This window comes from Pangasianodon hypophthalmus, chromosome 9, assembly GCF_027358585.1.
Source record: "Pangasianodon hypophthalmus isolate fPanHyp1 chromosome 9, fPanHyp1.pri, whole genome shotgun sequence".
Taxonomy (NCBI): Eukaryota; Metazoa; Chordata; class Actinopteri; order Siluriformes; family Pangasiidae; genus Pangasianodon; species Pangasianodon hypophthalmus.
In genome coordinates, this window is record NC_069718.1 from 14,249,806 (window position 1) to 14,271,593 (window position 21,788).

The 21,788-nt window shown below is 35.1% G+C and overlaps 4 protein-coding genes across 4 annotated transcripts; all 4 read right to left on the reverse strand.

Moving 5' to 3' along the window:
* Positions 1-289: 289 nt before the first annotated feature.
* LOC113529733 (troponin I, fast skeletal muscle) lies at positions 290-4,040 on the reverse strand. The gene is made up of 7 exons (XM_026919128.3): positions 3,352-4,040; positions 2,294-2,326; positions 1,670-1,706; positions 1,402-1,530; positions 896-985; positions 634-810; positions 290-481 (listed from the first exon to the last, which is right to left on the reverse strand). Exons 2-7 carry the CDS (start codon positions 2,299-2,301, stop codon positions 392-394), a joined length of 531 nt encoding a protein of 176 aa, XP_026774929.2. The 5' UTR covers positions 2,302-2,326; positions 3,352-4,040; the 3' UTR covers positions 290-391.
* Positions 4,041-4,181: 141 nt separating this feature from the next.
* LOC113529734 (troponin I, fast skeletal muscle) lies at positions 4,182-8,447 on the reverse strand. The gene is made up of 7 exons (XM_026919129.3): positions 8,345-8,447; positions 7,137-7,172; positions 6,803-6,839; positions 6,549-6,677; positions 4,947-5,036; positions 4,681-4,857; positions 4,182-4,481 (listed from the first exon to the last, which is right to left on the reverse strand). Exons 2-7 carry the CDS (start codon positions 7,142-7,144, stop codon positions 4,395-4,397), a joined length of 528 nt encoding a protein of 175 aa, XP_026774930.1. The 5' UTR covers positions 7,145-7,172; positions 8,345-8,447; the 3' UTR covers positions 4,182-4,394.
* Positions 8,448-12,146: 3,699 nt separating this feature from the next.
* On the reverse strand, positions 12,147-15,577 carry LOC113529735 (troponin I, fast skeletal muscle). Its single transcript, XM_026919130.3, has 7 exons — positions 15,489-15,577; positions 13,914-13,946; positions 13,449-13,485; positions 13,204-13,332; positions 12,881-12,970; positions 12,607-12,783; positions 12,147-12,455 (listed from the first exon to the last, which is right to left on the reverse strand). Exons 2-7 carry the CDS (start codon positions 13,919-13,921, stop codon positions 12,369-12,371), a joined length of 528 nt encoding a protein of 175 aa, XP_026774931.1. The 5' UTR covers positions 13,922-13,946; positions 15,489-15,577; the 3' UTR covers positions 12,147-12,368.
* Positions 15,578-16,297: 720 nt separating this feature from the next.
* On the reverse strand, positions 16,298-20,418 carry tnni2a.2 (troponin I type 2a (skeletal, fast), tandem duplicate 2). The gene is made up of 7 exons (XM_034307315.2): positions 20,296-20,418; positions 18,840-18,869; positions 18,548-18,587; positions 18,200-18,328; positions 17,224-17,313; positions 16,949-17,125; positions 16,298-16,632 (listed from the first exon to the last, which is right to left on the reverse strand). Exons 2-7 carry the CDS (start codon positions 18,845-18,847, stop codon positions 16,537-16,539), a joined length of 540 nt encoding a protein of 179 aa, XP_034163206.1. The 5' UTR covers positions 18,848-18,869; positions 20,296-20,418; the 3' UTR covers positions 16,298-16,536.
* Positions 20,419-21,788: the final 1,370 nt, after the last annotated feature.

The following is a 21,788-nucleotide window of genomic DNA, read 5'->3' on the forward strand; positions in this document are numbered from 1 at the left end:
AATTTCCCTCTAACTCAACCTTTAAGGCAATCTTAAAAATCACCTCATATTATAATCCTGTATTACTCTATTGTGGAAATCTACATTTTTTTATTAATATAATTTTTTTTTTATTGAGGGTGGAGGTTCATCTATTCAATAGAGATTCAAAGTTTTGTTTTATTTTAAACCATTTTTATTTGCTTTATGCATGAGCAAAAATAAAGGGCACATATATATTTCAGTACACGGTATACACTATGTATTTAATATCATACACGTGATGTGTAAAAAAAAAAAAAGTGAAAAATGACCAGTAAACGACCTTTATTGAAACAACAGTGTTTGGGGGGTTACAGAACAACTGCCAGAGATAAATTAAGATATATCAGACAATAATCACTAGTCCCTCTTAAGCCTCGGACTCAAACATCTTCTTCCTGCCGTCCATACCAGCCTTATCCTCAATGTTCTTACGCCAGTCGCCAACTTGTTCTGCAGACTGTAAAAAATTAAACAGAAAACGTTTGAGACAATTCATTAAGATGTTTAATGCATTACCAAGGGCCAAAATGCCAGAAAGTGAATATCCGTGAGATGACATCACCACAAATGTTCATCACATGTTGCTTTGAAGCCTGCTTTTATACCCACCTCCTCTTTGGCCTCCTTCTTCACTTGTTTCAGGTTGGCTCTCAGATCCAGAGACACCTTGTGTTTGGAGCCGAGCAGAGCCTGAAGCATCTGATCAGCAGACATGCGCACCTTCCTGAGCACAGGCTTCTTGAACTTGCCCTTTAGGTCCTGAACTTTAATCTTCATGTCCTCAATCTGTAGTAAGAGGTCATGTTAAAAAGCAAGGCTTAAAACTCATAGGCTCTGTATATTGTTTACATGTGGTAAATTATGTTCTTACCTCCTTGTTTGACTTTGCAACCTTGGACTCCATGTCATACCGTTCCTCATCAACCTTGTCAATGCTCTGATGGAGCTTCTTGCAGAGCTCCTAAGGGAGAAAGAATAAGTTTAGAAGATAATATAGTAATGTAATACTAGACAGGGAAAAAACACTAGATAAATCAATAAATGTAAATCATTAAAAAAACTTACTGTAACACAATATTGTTCAATGCAATGGGGTATAATATTAGCAATTATATATAGATAAATTTCTGCTCATGTTTGTCTCTGTATTTTAACTGTATTTACAATAATTCTCTGAAGTGTGCAGCATAACTAGCTTTTCATCAAAATAAGGTATGTACTTATGTAAATGCTACTTTATTATGGGGTTATTGTTAATTATACTATATTATACAAGTTGTACTATGAGTTTGATGTACTTGGACTAAGGTTCTTATACATTTTTGGCTTTGTCAGGTTCAGCTCCATCTTGTGCTGTGCTTCTGATTGAGTTCCTACCTGCAGCTCCTGCACAGAGCTAGGAAGGTCCAGTGGTGGGCAGTGCTCATTTATGTAAGACTCCTTATCTTCCACGAGCTGCTTGGCTTCAGCCTCCAGCAAACCAGCAGCAATGGAGAGCAGCAGGCTCTGAAGAACAGAGAGAGAAATTGGATGGATGAAGCTTGAAGACATTGTTTAAGGTTGTTTATTACCTTCAGTAGGGCATGAAAGTTTATTTTCACATTCATAAACAATATTTAATTAATTGCATTTTAGTCTGATTTACCTTCAGGTTATACCGGCGGCTGGATGTCATCTTTTTCCTGTTGGGGAAGGAATATGTAATATTATTTTTATTAAACTTATTATGGCACTACGGCATCTAATACACATACAGGTCTTAGAAATCTTAGAAAACTGAATTAACACACTGTATGCACAGTAGTGTGCAGCAATTTGCACGCCCCATGGATTCTGAATGAGGAAGGGAAGGAGGAGGAAAAAGTACCTCTATTTTACTAATCATTTACAAAAAATATATATATATAGAAAATGAAAGAAAAGGAAAAGAAAAAAAAAATTTAAAGAAGTTTAAAAGAAATGAAATCCAAAGCATAAGATATAATACATAGAAAAAAGTCTAAGTATTGTCATGTCCATGGTCTACAGATCTGAAAGAAATGTAAGACATTGTGCGTGCAGTGTGTGTGTGTGTGTGTGTGTGTGTGTATGCCTGTGTTGCTATATGCAAAATGAAAATTAACATGAAGGCATGAACATATTAGAGAATATTTTTAAAACCACAATTATAAAGGGTGTACAAGCATTTGCACACATTTAGTCAACCTATTCTGTGGCTGAGCTTAACTGTGACAGAAAATAAAATTTAAAGTTCAGCTACAGGACTTACTCCGACATCTTGGCAGTTTGCTGTGCTCACACCCTGCAAACAGAAAAAAAAAAAACAGACAAGAGTATTTACAGGGTCAAGGCTACACAAATTATACATCACAGAGGTTTACTTTCTCAAACCGGGGCCTTTCTCTGGATTTTTTTCTGTAGAATCCCCATTATTCCCACCATAAGCTTGCACTTGTATTTTGTAAAAGGCCAAGGACTAAGGATGCTAAATTTAGTGAAGCAGTGTCAGATAACATCTGTGATACGCAGCCTGCTCACTGTAAAGGTCAGTTTAACGTTAATATAGCTTTCACTGAATATAGCATGATTAGAGTTCAAACAGAAATTATGAAATCTAAAAATAGAATTATATATAGACATACAATAATCAGTAGAAAATTAAAAAAAAAAAAAAAAAAAGTTGCTATGACATGAAATATATGATCAACTGTTCAGCTGAGAAATATTTTTTAAAATCTATAGCTCAAGATATTGTCATTTCAGTACCAAGTGTTAAGGGTCTATCACAAAGTGAACACCAATTCAAAGTGGACGATCAGGACTGAGACGTTTACTGTATTAGTGCTATGTAGCCTATTAGATTATAACTGAGCAGCAGAAAAGCCAATACAAAGTCGATTTCATACAAATAACATTGCAAGCAATTACATATGTCAAACATCACACTAAGAATAATAAAGTGATAAATAGTTCTCTTTGATTATTTTAATGTTAAATGAACATTTCTAGTGCATGCAATTAAATAATTATATTCAATAAGGAATATAGCCAAAAACTAATTGAGATGGCTCAGTTCCTAAAACCTGTTAATGACTATGGCTTCATACAGTATAGCAATTAACTTCTCTCTCAACACACTTAGTCTTTTGCTTACCACATGCAAAGCATAAGCAATAGAAAAGACACTTACCATAAGTGCAATATTCTTTTATTCACACAAATCATTTACATACCTTTGTATTATTCCTTTAACCTCAAATATTTTCAGCAACAATGTGGGTTGTGGTTTTATCCATATTAACAAGATTTCACTAGAAAGATGCTCACCTATGCACAAGAGCGAGGGCAGAACACACTTGGCAAAAGGACAGGAAAGACTGGCAAGCCCACCGAGAGAAGGAAAAGTTAAATAGGATATATATGGGCTCCTCTGATGGCTCAGCAGATCCCAAGAGTCCTCTTTATGGAAGTGGATTCCACCCCAGACCAATAGGCCATCGAGTTCCTGAAATACTTCCAGCGCAAACTCGGCAGACCTCATAAATTTCCTTTCCTTGAGGAGGTCTGAGACGAGTGCTGAGTCCTTCTTAACCTACAGTTGACACAGTGAAAGCTCAATATACATGTACATTTATTTTATATTAAAAAACTAGGTTTAAGGGGAAAATGTCATCTTTAAAAATCAGTTATACAATAATATACTATATAATACATAATAAAGTTTAATAATATCTCTTGTATAAGGATAAAAAGGGATAATTAAGTCTCAATTTAATTGACAGATTCCAAATATCTAATGAAATCAATCTGAAGTTGCTTACCAGGGCATGCGTCAAAAGTGGTGGCCACCATACAAAAAGAATCCTCCTCTTAATTTTTCTAAAATGATTTACAAGGTGTTGCACAAAATAGCAGTGATATATAAATAATTAGAGAAGAGGTTTAAATAGATGCATGATCAGAGGAGAAAACTGAAAAATGAAAAATGACACTTAATTTAAAAAAGAAAGGCTCAATTGGAATGAAGCAAAATGTAACTTATAATAGGAGTGAGATTAGATGGTTGAAGTTCTAGTGACCTCCTGTGGTCAAGAGAAAGCTAAAAAGTATGTGATTGGGTTTCACAAAATATAAAAATAAAATTAATACAAAACAAGCATGATGAGAATGGGTTTTCCATGTCCATTCATTTAATGGTAGTGGCTCTGCAATAACATACATTTCCCCTTGAACAAATATACGGCATGAAACAAATGTAAGTAACAGGCATTGGCACTGGAATAAACAATCCAACTACTGCGAAAAGGTGAGACACTACACCACCCTGGAGATAGTGTTCAGAGCAAGTAATCAAAGAAATGTCCAGAAATTTAGGCCTCGCCCTCAAACATCTTCTTTCTGCCGTCCATGCCAGCCTTGTCCTCAATGTTCTTACGCCAGTCCCCGACTTCTGTAGCCTGTGAAACCGACAACGCATATGTTTGGGTAAATAATATGATAAAATAAATGTATAATAAAACCATTTCAGAAGCACAGAAGAATGTAATTTAAATAATTCCATCTCACTCACTCACAAAAACAGAGAGAGATACGTAGCTTTTCGTTTTTTTTAATTCACAGCTTTACTTAATACTCCATATGATAAATACAACTCACCTCCTCCTTGACCTCCTTCTTCACTTGTTTCAGGTTGGCTCTCAGGTCCAGAGACACCTTGTGTTTGGAGCCGAGCAGAGCCTGAAGCATCTGATCAGCGGACATGCGCACCTTTCTAAGGGTGGGCTTCTTGAACTTGCCCTTCAGATCAATCACCTTAATCTTAAGATCCTCAATCTGCATATACACAACAACCCATAGTCAAAAACAATTCAAAGCCCAATACAAACAAGGTTACCAAAAAGCTCAGGACCATTAAATCATACCTCTTTTTCTCCTTTTTTTACTTTGGACTCCAGGTCATATCTCTCCTCATCAACCTTGTCGATGCTCTGGTGCAGCTTCTTGCACAGGTCCTAATGACAGATTGAATTAGAAAAATCTCACAAAGAAAGTGTATATTCTGTGTTTCTTCCATAAAATTACACTTCAGTGTTTTGGAAGTGAGAGGTTTTGGTGAAAATATTGTACATTAATTGTTTGGTTCACCTATAAATTATAGCTAGTTACACTAATTTCCCAGCTAACAGGAATGGATATATAAATGTGTATTTGTTGACTTGGGTTATTAGGTAACACTCGTTTTCTTTTACATTTAGGTGTCCTTACACAAATCTTGTCTTTATCCCCAGCAGTTATGAGTAATTTCCTAATGACATTCAGGGTAATCATAGACAGCTTGTGTAATGTGAGAGTTCTAAGGCCAGACCTTAACTCTGAGCCTAACCAAAAGATGAAACCATCCTTGTATGCTATTCTTTTCATTATATCTTGGGGATTCATTCTTGGTGCAATTGATAATGAAAAAAGTCTAATGGAATGACAAAGATAAGAGGGAATCAATGGAATCACTTCAGCTGAGTTCTTGGAATGTCTCACATTTTAGTTTTAAAACAGTTAAAACAATTAAATAAATCGCTATCTACATTAACCCTTTAAAACCCAGCTTCTTATTCAGTTACTCATCGTAGAACAAATTATTTAGAAACTACTGTAAATTAATATGTAACTACAGTGAAAATATTAGAAATGTACAGTAAAAAGAGTGAAGAATGTAAATCTGCACCACCAAAGGCCTCTGGGAGTTAATAGGGTTAAATCAAATGGTTGCAGATGAGCTGCCAGGTCTGGGCGATATGACAATATGATATTGATATTAGTAGCCTATATATTAGGCGTGTAAACCTCAGGCTTCCACACAATATAATACAATTTCAATACTTAAGGTAACAATTTGATATTTTACGATACCACTGAATCTGCTATGGTACGATTCAATTTTGATTTAGTAGCCTTCTATCAATATGTGGCCAACTTTGTTCAGAATCTGGAGTAAGCCTACCATCAATTTGTGAATGCAATGACGTGGAGAAGAATTTTAAACATCAGAGTTATGGGCAAATCGCTTTGCTGGCCTATTTGCTGGCCTATAAGAATTATTTTTTACACTCTAGTTGCCTGTCATTTTTTTTTTTATTTATAATAATCGCTTTATGATTTTTTTTACCTCGATTCATTTTAATTGTTGCCTTTTAAATAGATGCATCGATCCAAATTGTCCAATCATTACACCCCTACTATACTGTATATTAACAACACTAATAAATCCACTGTCACAGTTTCTAGTTATGACTAAAATTTTACAAATGCAGAACTAAAAATAGTTATAATATATAATAATATAATATGCTTTTTTTTTCATAATATGCTCCATGCTTTTGTTGGTTCTTTCCAAGCAAAACATCAGCAAAACTAAACATTGTGTTCCATCCATCAGAAAGATGTCTTTAAGTATCACAGTATGATAAACATCATTAGTATGAAAGTGTTTAGAGTTGGTTGAGTGTGAGAGAGTGTATGTGGTGTACCTGCAGCTCCTGCACTGAGTGTGGCAAGGAGAGCTCAGGGCAATTCTGTGCCATGTGGGAGGCCTTGTCAGCCACAACCTGTTTGGCCTCCTTCTCCAGCATGCCCTTAGCTATCGAAAGCATCAAGCTCTGTGAGGAAGGAAATGCAATTTGATAATATGTTCATTGCACTCAGTGTTGTTATTTTTTTTTATAAGTATTTCTTTTTATTATAAGAGAATAGCACAAAGATTAGACTTTTTTTTTTTTTTTACCTTGAGATGATGCTTGCGGCTTGATGTCATCTTTTTTCTATATGAGAAAAATATTGGAAATAGCATGCACAAATTAGCATCTGGTACATATGCTGATGGACATATGCTGATAAAGAGGGTTCTTCAGCTGTTCTTTAGAGTTAGGGGATTTTCACATCTATAAAAGGACCCTCTCTAACAGGGAAACCTTCTTTTGTAAGGACTCTTTGAAGGTTTCAACAGATAGAGAAACCTTTAGGGTGCCAATATGAAGCATATGAATATATGTAGTATATATAATTACAAAAGCAGATGAAGAGTCAATTTGGTAAAATATGTAAAAAATAGTACGTACTCAGACATCTTGGCGGCTTCTTTTTATTTTCCCCCTCTATAGAAACATACAGAAAAAGCATTTTAATTATTTAAAAGTTATTTACAGTGTAAAGTGCATTTATTTGTATTTAATAAAATTGGCTAGATCCTTTTGTGGAGTTCTCCACTTTGGCTGTTACAGCTAATCATATTTGTTTTAATTGCTCTGAATGTTATGACTTGCCCCAGAAACCCAGCAGATGTTTCACACATAACAACATTAATATCATCCGAAATACATGCGCTCAAGTTTTTAAAATGCTCCTGATGTATCTTAATTACACCCACAAGCATGCTGAGGCTTCTTGGAAGCTCATCGAATCTGTTTCAACCTTTGATATCTAATGTCCAGCCTCAGCTTCTGGAACAATCTCTACAGTTGGCTGCAAGAGGAGCACCTAACCCCAACAACCCCCTCCACCATCATCAGTATGCTAATATTAATCAAGGCAGGGCTTATCATATTCTGCCAACTTCTTCTGGACCTTTCATTTTGGCAGACACCTGTATGCTATACACAGAGCCACAGCCATAAATCTACTAAACCAGCTGAGTCAGGGCTATGGACACAGGTCTGCTGTTTCAAGTGCTTCTTGAAGTTACAATGACCTGTGTCATTTCATATTTTCACAACATTTCACATTTCTATGAAAGCCCCTTCATTCCAGCTAATAAATCTGGTCTTTATCATTACAAGGCATTTCTGTCAGGCACACACCAGCAGGTCTGCACAAACATGACACAAAATAATGTTAGCTTTAAATTATTACGATCCTGCAATTTGTCAATAAAAGAAATATAGCAATATTGTGAAAATAGTAAACTAGCTAATCAAAAGAGAATGCCTTATACAGTGTAACTGCTATTCAAATATATCATACAATTTAAACATGGTATCTCTTTGATCTTCAAACCCAAACCTTCACAGCCTCAATTTTTCCTGTGGCCAAAGGTCCAAATATTTACCATTTAAAACTTTTTTTTGTTCTTTTATGTACATTATGCATACAGATACAGAAAACTTTGTGATGCTTTGAGGTTAAAACAAGCATATACCACAAGAAAACAATGGAATGTGTCATCTCATCATTAACTGATCAACAATACATCAGCAAGAGCAGAAGCCAAGCAGAATATTTATAGCAATGGAGGATTATAAAGCAAGTGTGTAGTGCACTTTACCCTCACCTATATGAAAAGTTGTGGCAGTGGTACTGGCTTGATGGAGAAATGGTTCAGGGAAGCGAGCCACTGGCACCCCAATTACTGGTTGCTAACAGTATATAAGTCTGGCATGGACCTCTAAAAGAAATACCTCCCACCCTGTTTATGGTAATGAAAGCAAAGCGATTAGTGTGCCAATGGCCAGAAATACACACTGCATCCAATCTTGACTAATCACTTTGCTTAAAAATAGCCAGGCAAGTGAAGATCATATCTTAGTTTCAATAAAATATGCAAGGGAATGACGATTAGTGACATTAATTTGTACAAAGTGAAGGGATTCCACCAACCATGGTATAAGATCCTATGTACGGCTGTTAAATTTTAATTTTTAAAGTTTTTGAAAGCTCAGAAATTGTTCAGCCCTGGTTTCCAATGTGCCTCCTTTCAAATTCTGCATTGAAAGATACAGAAATTGCTAATTAATTCAACTGAGATTTTTTAAGTATCTCATAGCAATATTCATTGCTTTTGTCTCAAAAGCCCTGCTGAACACAGCCTGCAATCCACCACTGCCCTCAAGAGCCTCAGTCAGGAGAATCAGAAAATCTTTCGTCTTAATGCAATGCTTATACAAATAGTCATAATACTAATCAATTCTGTCAAATCTAAAATATTAGAAAGAAAGAAAGCTTCTGCAACTACTCCTAAGATCTTTTCTAAGCCTGATCTGAGCATATAAGAAATAGCTATACATGCGTAAGTATTGGAGCATAATACAAGTAAAAGTAAGGGAGAGTGCACTAAAGTGACTTCAGAACACACATGCACAGCAAAATATATGTGCTATCCTCATAGAGGAAAAGAGTTCCATAAAATTTCCGTTTTTAATTTTAATTTTCATTGGACGGTTAATGTTTCTAGTTTTCTAAAGTGGTTCATCTTGGAGCCTTTGTAAACAAAACCGTGTGCAGGGTTCTACTTCAATCCTTAAAGGGGATCCCAGATGGGCAAAGCAAAGGAAACTTTAGAGTGCTCGTACACAAGAAACTTAAAGTAAGATCACTCTACAGATGGAAGAAGACTAGAAAACCTCAACCTTGTGAGAAAATTTAGCAGCAGCCCCTATACCCCACAAATAAAAGGTCAAATGTAGAATTCTTAAGTGGTTTTCAGTTGTTCTTCTGAGGAACCCCTTAAAGTTTCCGCATGGATGCATGTAGAACTCTACAACGGTGTATTTCACTCTGAAAGGGTATCACATAGGACTCTTTTAGGAAGCTAAGATTCCTTATCTACCCAAAGGATCCCTTACTGAGCCATTTTTCAGATTGGTCACTTCACTTCTACTGACTTGGCTTTAATCTTCTGTGGCCTCTTTCTACAACTCTGGACTAAAATTCTTAAAAAGCCATTGGCTTTAACCCATTTGTGGACAACCAGGTTAATGAGGCTCGTGTTAATGTGGTTGTGGTCTTTCCCTTAGCCTGAAAAAGGCAGTCGTCACGTTAAATACTGCCCTCAAAGGGTCACTCCAAACTAGTGCACTCTCTAGCCATAAAACAGAACTAGGCTAAAATCTGAGAAGGAGTGGGAGGAGCTATGTTTCTCTATCCGCATGCTGGTAAGTCCTGGACAGTGATTGGTTGGCAGTTATAGCCACACACAGTTTGCTTGTGAATATTAACTATAAGCCAATCCCAGTGCAGGAGGTGGGATCTGTCGCAGTGAAATAAATAAATAGCACGGGAGCAGCAGCCCGAGCACACAGTAAGGAAGAAGCGGGCAGAAGTAGTGAGACCTGCACAGAGCAACCAGGCTTATCTCTGGATATCACCTTTTTCATGAAGATTTGTCCTACTGGATTCATGATAGTTATCCTATAAAAACCTTTGTTTTGTTTGTTAACTATGATAGAAAAGTTTAATTTTCCAAAAGACATGGCCACATTCTCTATGGATTCTAAAAGAAGGGAATATTTTTGACTGATGTTCACCGTTAAGAAAATGTACCGGTTTATCTAGTGGTTGTGTTATTAAAGGATGCTCAATGATTTGACATGTTAGCAAGAATGGGATAAACTATGTTTCTGCATGGACAGAAAAAGTGTTGGGACATAGTGTATGAAACACAGAACAGGTGAAAAGTGCAGAACATTTTGGGAGTTGGTGTAATCAGTATGTCCTGGAATGATTTGTGTAATTTGCTGTCATACAAAAATACTGATATTAAATTTATTTTAAATGTATTTTATTTTCATTTTATTGGTTGTTAATTTTAATGAGTTTCAATGGATTAACTATCAAAATAAATACCTTAATAATAGTTTTAACTATCAAAATTAACTATCAAATTAATTAACTATCAAAATAAAGTCCTTTAGTCTATATTTCTTATGTGCTTAGCTTTTAGATTTAATTTCCTTTTGTTTAGCCTTTTTTGTTTATTTGTTTGTTTTTCAGTACATGGTATCTTTTTTGCAATTAATTGTATTTCTGATGTATTCAGTGTTATAATGATGTCAATGTTGTGTTTGTACATTTGAATACTTAAAAAATTAATGCACAAGTAAACATGTAAACTTTCTTGTATGGCGATTTAGCAGGACAGAGCTTTATTTAAAACCATATTAATCTGATGCCACTGTCAAATCATGGAAGATAAAATGATAAGAGCATTCACCAAATTCATTTACCGTATACTTATATTTACCATATACTTGCAGCAGGAATGAAAACAGGGGAATAGGCCTAGGCTGCTCCATTCTGAAGTTGCCAACAGAGCCATGTTTTTATAGTAGCCTAAACTCCATAGTGTTCCTTTAATTAAATGACAAATAATTACATTTTTGAGTACAACTTTTCACTGCACTGAGCTGTATTCAGTCCCAGAGAATGCATAGTTTACTGTCTGTGTCTCACTGAAAAACAATTAATTTCTGATCATTAATGACTTATCAATAACAGGAATTAAGCATAAGAATGATAAGTAAGAGGCAAGGCCAATGATTGTATACAGGCTCTTTATATTGGCAAGACTGTAGGTAAGACTTAGAGAGTCATACCTGTAGCTCTGGACATGACCAACAGATGCCAGTGTTTCTCTGCGTATCTTCTCCGAGTTCCATCCAGGAGTCTTCATGTCTTTACCAGCTGTCTTCGTCAGCGTCTCTGCAGCACTATTAAAATGAGTCACAAGTATCCATTACCATCAGTTGAGTGTCCCAGCTTTATGCAGTGGCTAGTTTTTGGGGGTTCAAATAAACTCACCAACAAGAAGATTAATTTGACTTGGCATGTAACTAGCGTACGATAAAAAGCTTAAGTGTCAACAGAGACATTAACAGAGACATTTGGCACCCCAGGTAGAGAGGAAAGAGAAGAGATGTATGACACAGATTCAAAGCCAACTTACCTGACAACTTGTTGAAACGCTCGTTAAGCCTTGATTAATTGAGAAATCCTCTCAAGCCATCCCTCAAGTTGTGAAGAAATGAACAGTCTTTCTTTCCGGAGATTCAGATGTCTCATTTTACTGCTACAGCAGCCTAGAGCAGTGGCTGGCAGTTATTATGTACATTTTTTGTTTTTTCCTATTCTCATCCACCTGATTTAACTCATTAGCTAATTATCAAGCCTTTCATGAGTTTATTCAGGTGTGTTAGAGCAGGTAAAACCCAAAAATGTACACTTCTCAGGGCTGGGTTTGGGAATCTCGAAACCTTCTAACCATGTTTACTGTGCCAAATCCCCACATTTGTATTTTGCCCACAAAATGTCAGAAATCCACTGAAACCAACTGCACAGATTCAGACAAACTACAGGAATCGTTAAAATACTTCTGATATTTATTTATCACTTGAAGCATTGTTTGTACATTACTTACTATTCAGCAGACAGGAACAGAACAAGTGACTTAATGCTTTGAAATATATTATTCTTAGGTCATATACAAAAGAATGATGGCCTATAATGTGGCAATAGCAAAGAAAAGTACACTGCCTGCTTCTCTAGTTAAAAACAAGCAGCTGCATTGTGCTATGACGCAATTAGGAGGTCTCGAACATCTTCTTCCTGCCATCCATACCGGCCTTGTCCTCAATGTTCTTACGCCAGTCACCAACTTGTTCTGCAGACTGTAAAATATACAACATAAAACACTTGACACCAAGTCATTACGCGTTTTAGTGTCTTAAAAGACGAAAAGCCCAGAAATTGAATATCCATGTGATGATATCACCGCAAATGGTCATCACATGTTGCTTTGAAGCCTGGTTTTATACCCACCTCCTCTTTGACCTCTTTCTTTACTTGTTTCAGGTTGGCTCTCAGATCCAGGTTCACCTTATGTTTGGAGCCAAGCAGAGCCTGAAGCATAGAGTCTGCAGACATGCGCACCTTCTTCAAAGCTGGCTTCTTGAACTTGCCTTGCAGATCTTGAACTTTAATTTTCAGGTCATCGATCTGTTCCACGCAAACGGATCACAAGTCATACAGTATTTGATTCACAGCTAAGGTTAAATTGCTACAATTACATTTTTCTGTAGCAGAGTATCCATACCTCTTTGTTACACTTGCTCACTTTGGTTTCCAGATCATATCGATCTTCATCTATTTTGTCAAGCTTTGAATGGAGCTTCTTGCACAGCTCCTGCAATCCATCGTTTATGAAAATCACGTTTGTAAGTAGTGTGCAAATCATAAGCATGCCTTTAACTATACAAATACACACATACTATATGTTAAATATACAAGTGAAGGTTTGCTATATGCTTAAATATATATATATATATATATATATATATATATATATATATATATATATATACATACATACATACATACACACACATTTATATATATATATATATAACTAATATAAACCTGAAGATCTGCCATAGATCCCGAGAGGTCCAAAGGTGGACAAGTCTCCTCCATGTAAGCATTCCTGGTGGCCTCTGCTGCAACTTCCTCAGCTTCTAGGAGACCTTTAGCAATGGAAAGCATCAAGCTCTGGGGAGCACAGGTGAAACATATCATTTTAGATAAACACATGAGCATAGTAAGAGAGTAAATCATAGGATGCAAAGAGGATATTGTCAGCAATGGCATTAGTAAAGCTGATCAACCTTTAGATGATGCTTCCGACTCGAGGACATCTTTTTGCTTTTCAGTGGGGGAAAAAAGAGAAAAAAATATATTAGGAAACTATATGGTGTGTAATGAAAAATGTATTTAAAATCTCAGTGAAGTTGTAGAATATAGCAAAATTACATGTTTCAATAAATTTGACACATTATGCTGTGAAATAGGTCTGCAAGATTTTAGCTCAGAAATGACATTACATTTGTTATAATGTGTGAATAACTAGGACTAAATGTACACAGTATAATGTTCACAGGTTCTGTTAAAAACTAGCCATTTTAAAGGTTAGAAAAATTTTAAGCAAAAAATATATTTATTATAAATTGAATTGACTGTTTGTGTTTCATCTGTTTGTCCCTGCACTAATTGTTTGGCATAGCGGATAAGCAAAGAGGTTTGAGGAAAAAAAAAAAAAATTAGCAAATCAGTAATTTACATTATATACTTACTCAGACATCTTGCCTTCTTGTTTGCTTCAGATCCTGTGAAAAGTTATTGCATTTGTAAGAACTCAGTAACACAGTGCTGTAATTCTGATTTCTGAGAAATTCTGTTTCATGAGAGTGTTTTTAAGGCAAATAGCAAGATTTTTGGGAAAAGATTAACTGGGAAAGACTTTCCTTGATAATACAAGTGAGTTAACAAGAAATTCCATTAGCAGAACTGATTATATTTATATGTAATTTTTGTTATATCTTATCCAGCCAAATGACACTCTTCACTGTACAGATTTAAAAGCATTTGTTCACACAGTCATCTAGATGATAATATTAGCCATGCATGGGACTCTCTATGCCTGGGTCTGCTGGACTAGATGGTGTTGATTTTCTGTGGAAACTAATACATGACAGACTACAAGAGTATGGTCCTCCAGTACAGACAGAATGAAAATCCCTTCTAAATTAGGTTAGGCTAGTAAGTCTTAGAGGCCAGCTGCTCACTTCATATGCCTCTTATGGTGATATGCTTGTCTTCAAGGGCACATTTATAACTTCACACCTTGGCATGTGCTATCAATCCTGACATTTGAGATTCATCTTCTTATTCAAATGGCCACTAGTGACAAACATGAAGAAATCTTAACCAGCTCAAATATGGCATGAATGATTTATATTTATATTATAAATTTGCATAATTAAGGAAAACATCTGTCTAAAATGATTTGTAAATTAGCAGTGCTGGATGAAGACTACTGACACGTCCTTCCCATTTTACATCTACATCAGACTGCTAATAAATGTCATATTCTTAATTTCATCATGAAATAAATATCATACAAGATACGTATTTTATATGTATTATTTTACAGGTTGACATATACACTGATAACTGATAGGCACAGCACGCGCACCAAGCAAGAACATTTGCAACTGACGTCTTTGCAAAGGTATAAGGTTTCAGAATGTTAAATAATCTCATAAATCATCTAGCACAACATATAAATATTTTAAAAAATCATAAATGTAAAACTAAAATGTATTGTTATTGGTTAGTAACTCATATATAATAAGTATAATCACAGATTGATTTGGATATATACCAGACTGGTCATTTGAATTTGAACATATAGAGATTAGTAAGAATAAATCTATAGTAATTTAATTAAAATTTAAATAGATTCCAAATACATTCCAAAAGCACTAATTTCCAGATCATTCACACAGAGCTGGAAATACAAAAACAATCTTGCAAATTCAATTACTAATGAACTCAAAATCTCAGCAATAATAAAGTATGCAAATCTTTATTATTGCAATGGCCACTGTATAGTTACCACATCACCAAATATTGGTCAAATGAGTGGGCTGCAATATGTCAAAAACCCGTGTGACATAAAATACAATTCTTTTCTTCTGTTACTGCAGATCAAATTAAAATCTGCCATTGCTTTCAGGAAGATCCTAGGAGATTGTGTTTGTCATAAGGTTCCAAGGAAAAAAAAATAATGTCCAAATCCATAAAATCCATCTGTTGCTAAAGAGAAGACAAGCTGAACTCAGCAGAGACAGTTGAGAGGTTCTCACCTAAGAGAAGAAGGCAGCAAGTATGATCCAGAGAGACTGCCACGGGCTACTGAAACACCATGGGGGTTTTAATGACATTGTATGATGGCTCAGCAAACACTGCATCTCTCTTTATGGAATTGGTGTGCCACTCAGACCAACAGATCAGCATGCATCTGAAACTCTAGCCTCAACCCCTCCCTTCAACCTCAGTATAAATAACTCACCGTTTAAGACGTTTTTCTTATTTTATGACTTATATATCTTGTTAATGTCCTGTTGTGAGCTGAGATTTATGGTCTCTGGAGCTGTACAACTGTTCCACACGTATAAATGTTTCCTGATTTGCAAGGGAAAGATGGTCCCCATGATTGAATGATGGACCCCATTCAAAGCATTGTTAGCTTTCTCATGTTAACAAGTTAGTTTCAACCTTACTCTATATCTGAGCAAGTTATTACCTTTAGAAACAATTATTAGCTTTGTAGTGTTTTACAGTTAGAGGTATCTTTTGCTGGAGGACAGAGCTCCATAAGCAGGATGGACAGCACACTCTAGTGTATGTTAGTATATAAATGCATTCTGGCCCAAGTATTACTTACCTCTAATGCAAAGCAATCTGGTCTGTATCTGTATATGAGAAAAATACTTTAAAACAAATATCATATATTTATTAACCAATATTTTACATTTCAGATACTTACTCTAAGTAACAGACATGCTTTGTCAGAAATGACTTACCTTTCTTCTTAAAGAAACCATTAACAATGAAGCAGAGAGGTTTTGTGTAATCATGAATGTACTCATTCATCATTAAAGTAATTCAGAAATGACATTTCATCAACATAGTGCATTTATTTGGTAAATAATCATCTCTGAGCACATTTACAAAGAGATTGTAGTGAAAGCACAATGCTGGTTATAGATGGGAACAGACGATTGCTTTAAAAAAATGGGATAGTTGACCTGTGAATAGTGTAAATATATGGAGTCAGTTGTGGCATTACTACTGGCAAAGTGGGAACTATTTTTATAATGTCACTAAGGGACAAATGTCTGGTCAGTGCATTCAAGCCTCAGTCTCAAACATCTTCTTCCTTCCACCCATGCCGGCCTTGTCCTCAATACTCTTACGCCAGTCGCCAACATCACGCAGTTCCTTATCCTGTGAAAGGAAGGAGGAAAATTGACTAGGTGGTTGTATAATTTATAACCAGTGGGGCGTCAAATGCAAGCTAGCTAAGCATTAAAAGTAATTAGATTTTTTTCCCCCCCTAAAGATGCTCTGGCTGTTAAGTTGCAGGCCAATTTGTTTTTTGGTTGGTTTTGGTAAATATAAGAAAAATATAGCCATCTGCTTTTAATTAACCACCTCACTGTGTGTGCTGATCACTCTTTAGAATGAACCTCAGATTTTAAAATCCATGTCTGAGACAGCTAGAAATCACGATCATATGAACTGTTGATAATCTAAGCCTCACCTCCTCCTTGACCTCCTTCTTCACTTGTTTCAGGTTGGCCCTCAGGTCCAGGTTCACCTTGTGTTTGGAGCCGAGCAGAGCCTGAAGCATAGCATCAGCTGACATACGCACTTTCTTCAGAGGAGGTTTCTTGATCTTGCCCTTGAGGTCTACAATTTTTATATTCAAATCTTTAACCTGTTGACAGAAAGAAATCAATCAGTGTGCATGAGAACTTATGTCAGTGGAGCTTTAAGAAAATTGATAGTTGATTTAATAAAAATTAGAAAACGTACTTCATCCACAACCATATTGGCTTTGCGTTCCAGATTGTATCGTTCTTCATCAATAACAATAATCTTTTCATGGAGATCTCTGCACAGTACCTGAGTGTATATACATGTACATTTAAAGCATGGCCTTATTATAACATTTAAATTTTAACAATGGTAGGCTTCTGCCTCTTTACCCCATAATTTAATCTAGACAGATAACAGACCCCAAACACAATAACATGGAATATCAAATGGGACATAAAATAACAACTACAGTTCTTGACAGACCATACATTGTTGGATAAAAATTTAAATCTACACCTTTGTTTGTTCCTCTGGCAAATGCTTTTAAGTGTTCAATGCAGGACCACACAACTGAGTGTTTTCCTATCAGCTGAATGGGAAACCCTGTTGTAGGGTTTTACATAGAACCTTTAAGGGCTCCCTGAGAGAGAACACCCAATGTACAGAAGTACATTACGTTAACTAACATTATCTATTGCTTTAGTTAACATTAACAAAATAATTTAAACTTAGCATTTTAATAAATCATAAGTAATGTTAGCAAAGTAACAATGTAATTTAACACATTAAATGATTGATTAAATGTTAGCAAAATATGCCTATTTTGACTAAAGTTTATTGACTAAAAATAAATCCGCATAAATTTAAAAAATAAATCATTACAGTATGTCCCTAAATGTTGAAAATTTACTGAAATCTAGTCTAATATTTGAACTTGCTTTTCAAGTTAACCACAAACGTTCCTTATGGTGTTGGTTCATGTTGGTCACTGTGTATTTTTACTAACAGATGTTGATTAGTTGGTTTACCTGGTGTATTATTTTAAAAAAAGAATGAGTTAATACAAGTGTTAGTTAATTTGTTAATGTTACATATAGTGTATTCCAGCTCAGTAGGTTCAGTCTAAGTGACTATATTAATAAAATAACTTAAAGTCTTTCAGACCTAGTGGAAAAGTTACCATGAGGTTTACCTGTAACTCTTCCTTGCTGCTGGGTAAACGAAGAGGAGGACAGTGCTCTTCCATGTACCTCTTTCTCTCTTGTACTTTCTCTTCAGCTTCAGCTTCTAACAAGTCTTTTGCAACCTGAAGCATTAAGCTCTGGAGACAGAAGTTATCAGACACACTGTTAATCTGTTATCTGAGAATTTATTCTTGCTTCATTTGCCCATACTCAATAGTTTCATGTAAATGTGTTACTATATATATATATATATATATATATATATATATATATATATATAGTATATATAGTATATATATATATATATAGTATATATATAATGGCAAAATTGTTACAATCTAAACAAAGATATTTACCTTCAGGCTGTGTTTCCGACTCATGGACATTCTTTTGTTTCTACCAGAACAAAAATATAGATGTGTTTTTTTTACTTTTTCTTTAGTTACATTATGACACTAATTTATAATGAAAATTATAAGTTAAACATTATGTTTAATTTTCATTTTTGTAGTCCTTAATCCACAATAAAACAAATTCACATGCTTGCATATTTCATATGCATATATTTCTCATGAGATCAGGTTCCCTTAATGCTAAGCTCTTTAGCACTACTTCTTAGCAAAGTGAGTGACTCAAAATATTACTCACTCAGTCATGTTGGCTGCTTGTCTTTGTTCCCTGATGACAATAATACAAAGAAAGACCACATACATTGTATGCTTATGGTGTATTCTTGGAAGGACAAGGATGTGTTAGACATTTCAGTATAATTAATGTTCTGCAGAATCTAATTATTAAGAAAATGTCAACTGTTACGTAATTAATTAAGCTTCAACTTGAGTTTTTCCATGACAATAAAATGTCAGTGGTCTTTTTCAAACTGATGTTGCTTCTGGAGAAAATCTTGAAAGCTTGACCTTAGAGAAAATCTGAAATGGAACTTGGAAAACATAGTGTACAGGGCACAGTGCAAAGTCAAGTTCATGTTCAAGTTCGTCCAAGTCAGCTACCAATAGTTATGTCTTTAAAGTGCCACATGCACATGACCAGAACCCTGATTCTAAATCTGAGATGTGAGTAGGCTATGTGGCCTCAAATCCCTCCTTGAGTGATATTTTCTTAGTGAGGTCTCTGCAATGTGACACCACAACTGTTAGACATGCCCTAAAGACAGACCCAGCCTTATGGAACATCTTTGAGATGACCAAGACATTAGAGTAGAGATCAGAAATAACTCCGTGTCCTTTATTCCTTCACAACTGACTCCATTCTTAGCCTTTATTTATCCAGCGTGGAGCAACCAAGCAGGCTGACTGTCTAACTGATGACTGAGTTAACTGCTTTGGTCTGTTCAGATGGTCATCAGGCTCCTTAACTACATGCTTAGAAAGCTTCAAAGACAGTTGTTAGGGCATGTAAAACCCTTCACTTCTTTGGAAAGAGGGACGATTCTTAGAGGCTAGAGAACACTAAAAAACAAGATAGCTTTATTCTTTGTTGGATGTGGTATATAGATTAGGTGATGGATTACATATATTTTTACTCAATTTAACTCACATTTACCACCATTTTATCATTTGTTTTGAATTAGAGGCAAAACACATCTTTTGGAACAGATACTATTGTAAACTGGCTATTAAACATGACAGAATGTGGGTGTTGACAAGAAGTAAAACTTTGCAGTATCATTTTCATAATTTATTGCTGAAGGCGGTGTAGACTTTCAAAGTGCCAAATCATCACTCCGTATATTAAGCAAGCATCCTGGCTCTCTCTGTCCACTCTTCGCTAAAACACACAGAACATGTTCACCAAGCTCAGTGGCTTTTAATTCTGTTTCATAATACTATTATATTTGAAAATAAATTAAGCATCAACCAAATTATGCTAAAAAAAAAGATGTGTGCATGTATGGCCAAAATGAAATTAATTCAACACCATTGTTAATGATACCTTAATCCTCATTTTGCAGTAGAGTTCTATATATAAGTATACTACCATCAGAAACAACAATAATGTAGAAATGATGTAAAAATGATGTAAGTCTGCACAAAAGATGGAACAGATCAAAGCACAGCAAAATAAATCAAAGAATATCCCTTACCTTACAGACAGAAGAGAACACAAGGGCTCATAAGGTGCTGATGAGCTACTGTCAGGCAGAGACACAAGCAACTGAAGAGCAAAGAAGTTATATATTGCATTCTCTGATCACTCTCTAAATCCTGCCTTTCTCTTTATGGAAATGGATTACCAACCAAACCAATGGGCTGACAAGGTCATGAAATACGGTACTATGGCTTCTTTCCCTGCTTCTTCAATATAAATAACATGTCCCTCAAGATTATTATTGAAGTATTGTCTTTTTTAGCAATTTTTCTGAGGGACAAAGATCCTGAAAGAGGCCTTAGAGACCAACATCATCACAGTGAAAGTACTCTAAACTGACATGAGTACTCCAAAACTTTTTGACATTTTGTTTCTAATAATAGATATTGCTACAATCAATAAAGATGTAATAGATACAGTCAGTATAGATACTGTAATAGATATCAATACAGTCAACATAGATACTGTAATAGATATCAATACAGTCAGTATAGATACTGTAATAGATATCAATACAGTCAGTATAGATACTGTAATAGATATCAATACAGTCAACATAGATACTGTAATAGATATCAATACTGTCAGTATAGATACTGTAATAGATATCAATACAGTCAACATAGATACTGTAATAGATATCAATACTGTCAGTATAGATACTGTAATAGATATCAATACAGTCAGTATAGATACTGTAATAGATATCAATACAGTCAACATAGATACTGTAATATATGTATAAGATACTTTAATATAAATTATGCTGCTGTTAAAGTCTTACGTTTACCTAGGAATTAATAGCGTTACTACACACAATAGACAATAAGTACTTAATATGCATATTTTTACTGTGATGTTTAATTGTCTTTTAACGACTTTTTTCATTAATCTGTTATACTATAAATGGTATCAGAAGTCAATTACATCATCTGAAGGGATACTGGGAAATGGCACTAGAAAAAGAAATGCCCAAAACTCTCAACTCACAAGGATACAATCAATTTACAGGGTGTCCGTAAAATCCGCAAAAACATGAAACAGTGAGAAAATGCTTGGAACATAAGGGTGAACATATAGAGCATATGTTGTATGTATTATTGATAACATGTGCTCTATATGTTCACCCTTATGTTCCAATCATTTTCTCAGCCACTGACACACTGTAGATAAGCAAGATATCAGCTTGCCTTACCGTAAACTGAAGAATGTCCTGAAGTCATCCATCATTTGAACCATACTTAATCTTGCAAGACATGAGAAAAAGGTTAATTGCAGTATTATAACCACAGTGATATCACAAAACACTGCATTACTGCATGTAAATTATGCTGCTTACCTTTACCTATGAATTAATTAGCTACGAATTACTACACACAATAGATAATAGGTACTTAATATGCAATTTTCACATTTTTATTTTGATGTTTTAACATTTACATGCAACTTTAAGTGTTTTTATTATTTGGTTATACTGTAAATGGTATC

Excerpts from the sequence above, each read along its gene's own strand:
- LOC113529733 (XM_026919128.3), bottom strand. Across the intron at positions 1,531-1,669 it reads GCCGCCGGTATAACCTGAAG|AGCCTGCTGCTCTCCATTGC; the intron begins GTAAATCAGACT and ends TCTGTTCTTCAG. Across the intron at positions 811-895 it reads TTGCAAAGTCAAACAAGGAG|ATTGAGGACATGAAGATTAA; the intron begins GTAAGAACATAA and ends CTCTTACTACAG.
- tnni2a.2 (XM_034307315.2), bottom strand. Across the intron at positions 17,314-18,199 it reads GCAGCAAGGAAGAGTTACAG|GTACTGTGCAGAGATCTCCA; the intron begins GTAAACCTCATG and ends ATATACACTCAG. Across the intron at positions 16,633-16,948 it reads AGAAGGAGGTCAAGGAGGAG|GATAAGGAACTGCGTGATGT; the intron begins GTGAGGCTTAGA and ends TTCCTTTCACAG.
- LOC113529735 (XM_026919130.3), bottom strand. Across the intron at positions 12,784-12,880 it reads TGAGCAAGTGTAACAAAGAG|ATCGATGACCTGAAAATTAA; the intron begins GTATGGATACTC and ends TGCGTGGAACAG. Across the intron at positions 12,456-12,606 it reads AGAAAGAGGTCAAAGAGGAG|TCTGCAGAACAAGTTGGTGA; the intron begins GTGGGTATAAAA and ends TATATTTTACAG.
- LOC113529734 (XM_026919129.3), bottom strand. Across the intron at positions 5,037-6,548 it reads ACTCAGTGCAGGAGCTGCAG|GACCTGTGCAAGAAGCTGCA; the intron begins GTACACCACATA and ends ATCTGTCATTAG. Across the intron at positions 4,858-4,946 it reads TAAAAAAAGGAGAAAAAGAG|ATTGAGGATCTTAAGATTAA; the intron begins GTATGATTTAAT and ends GTGTATATGCAG.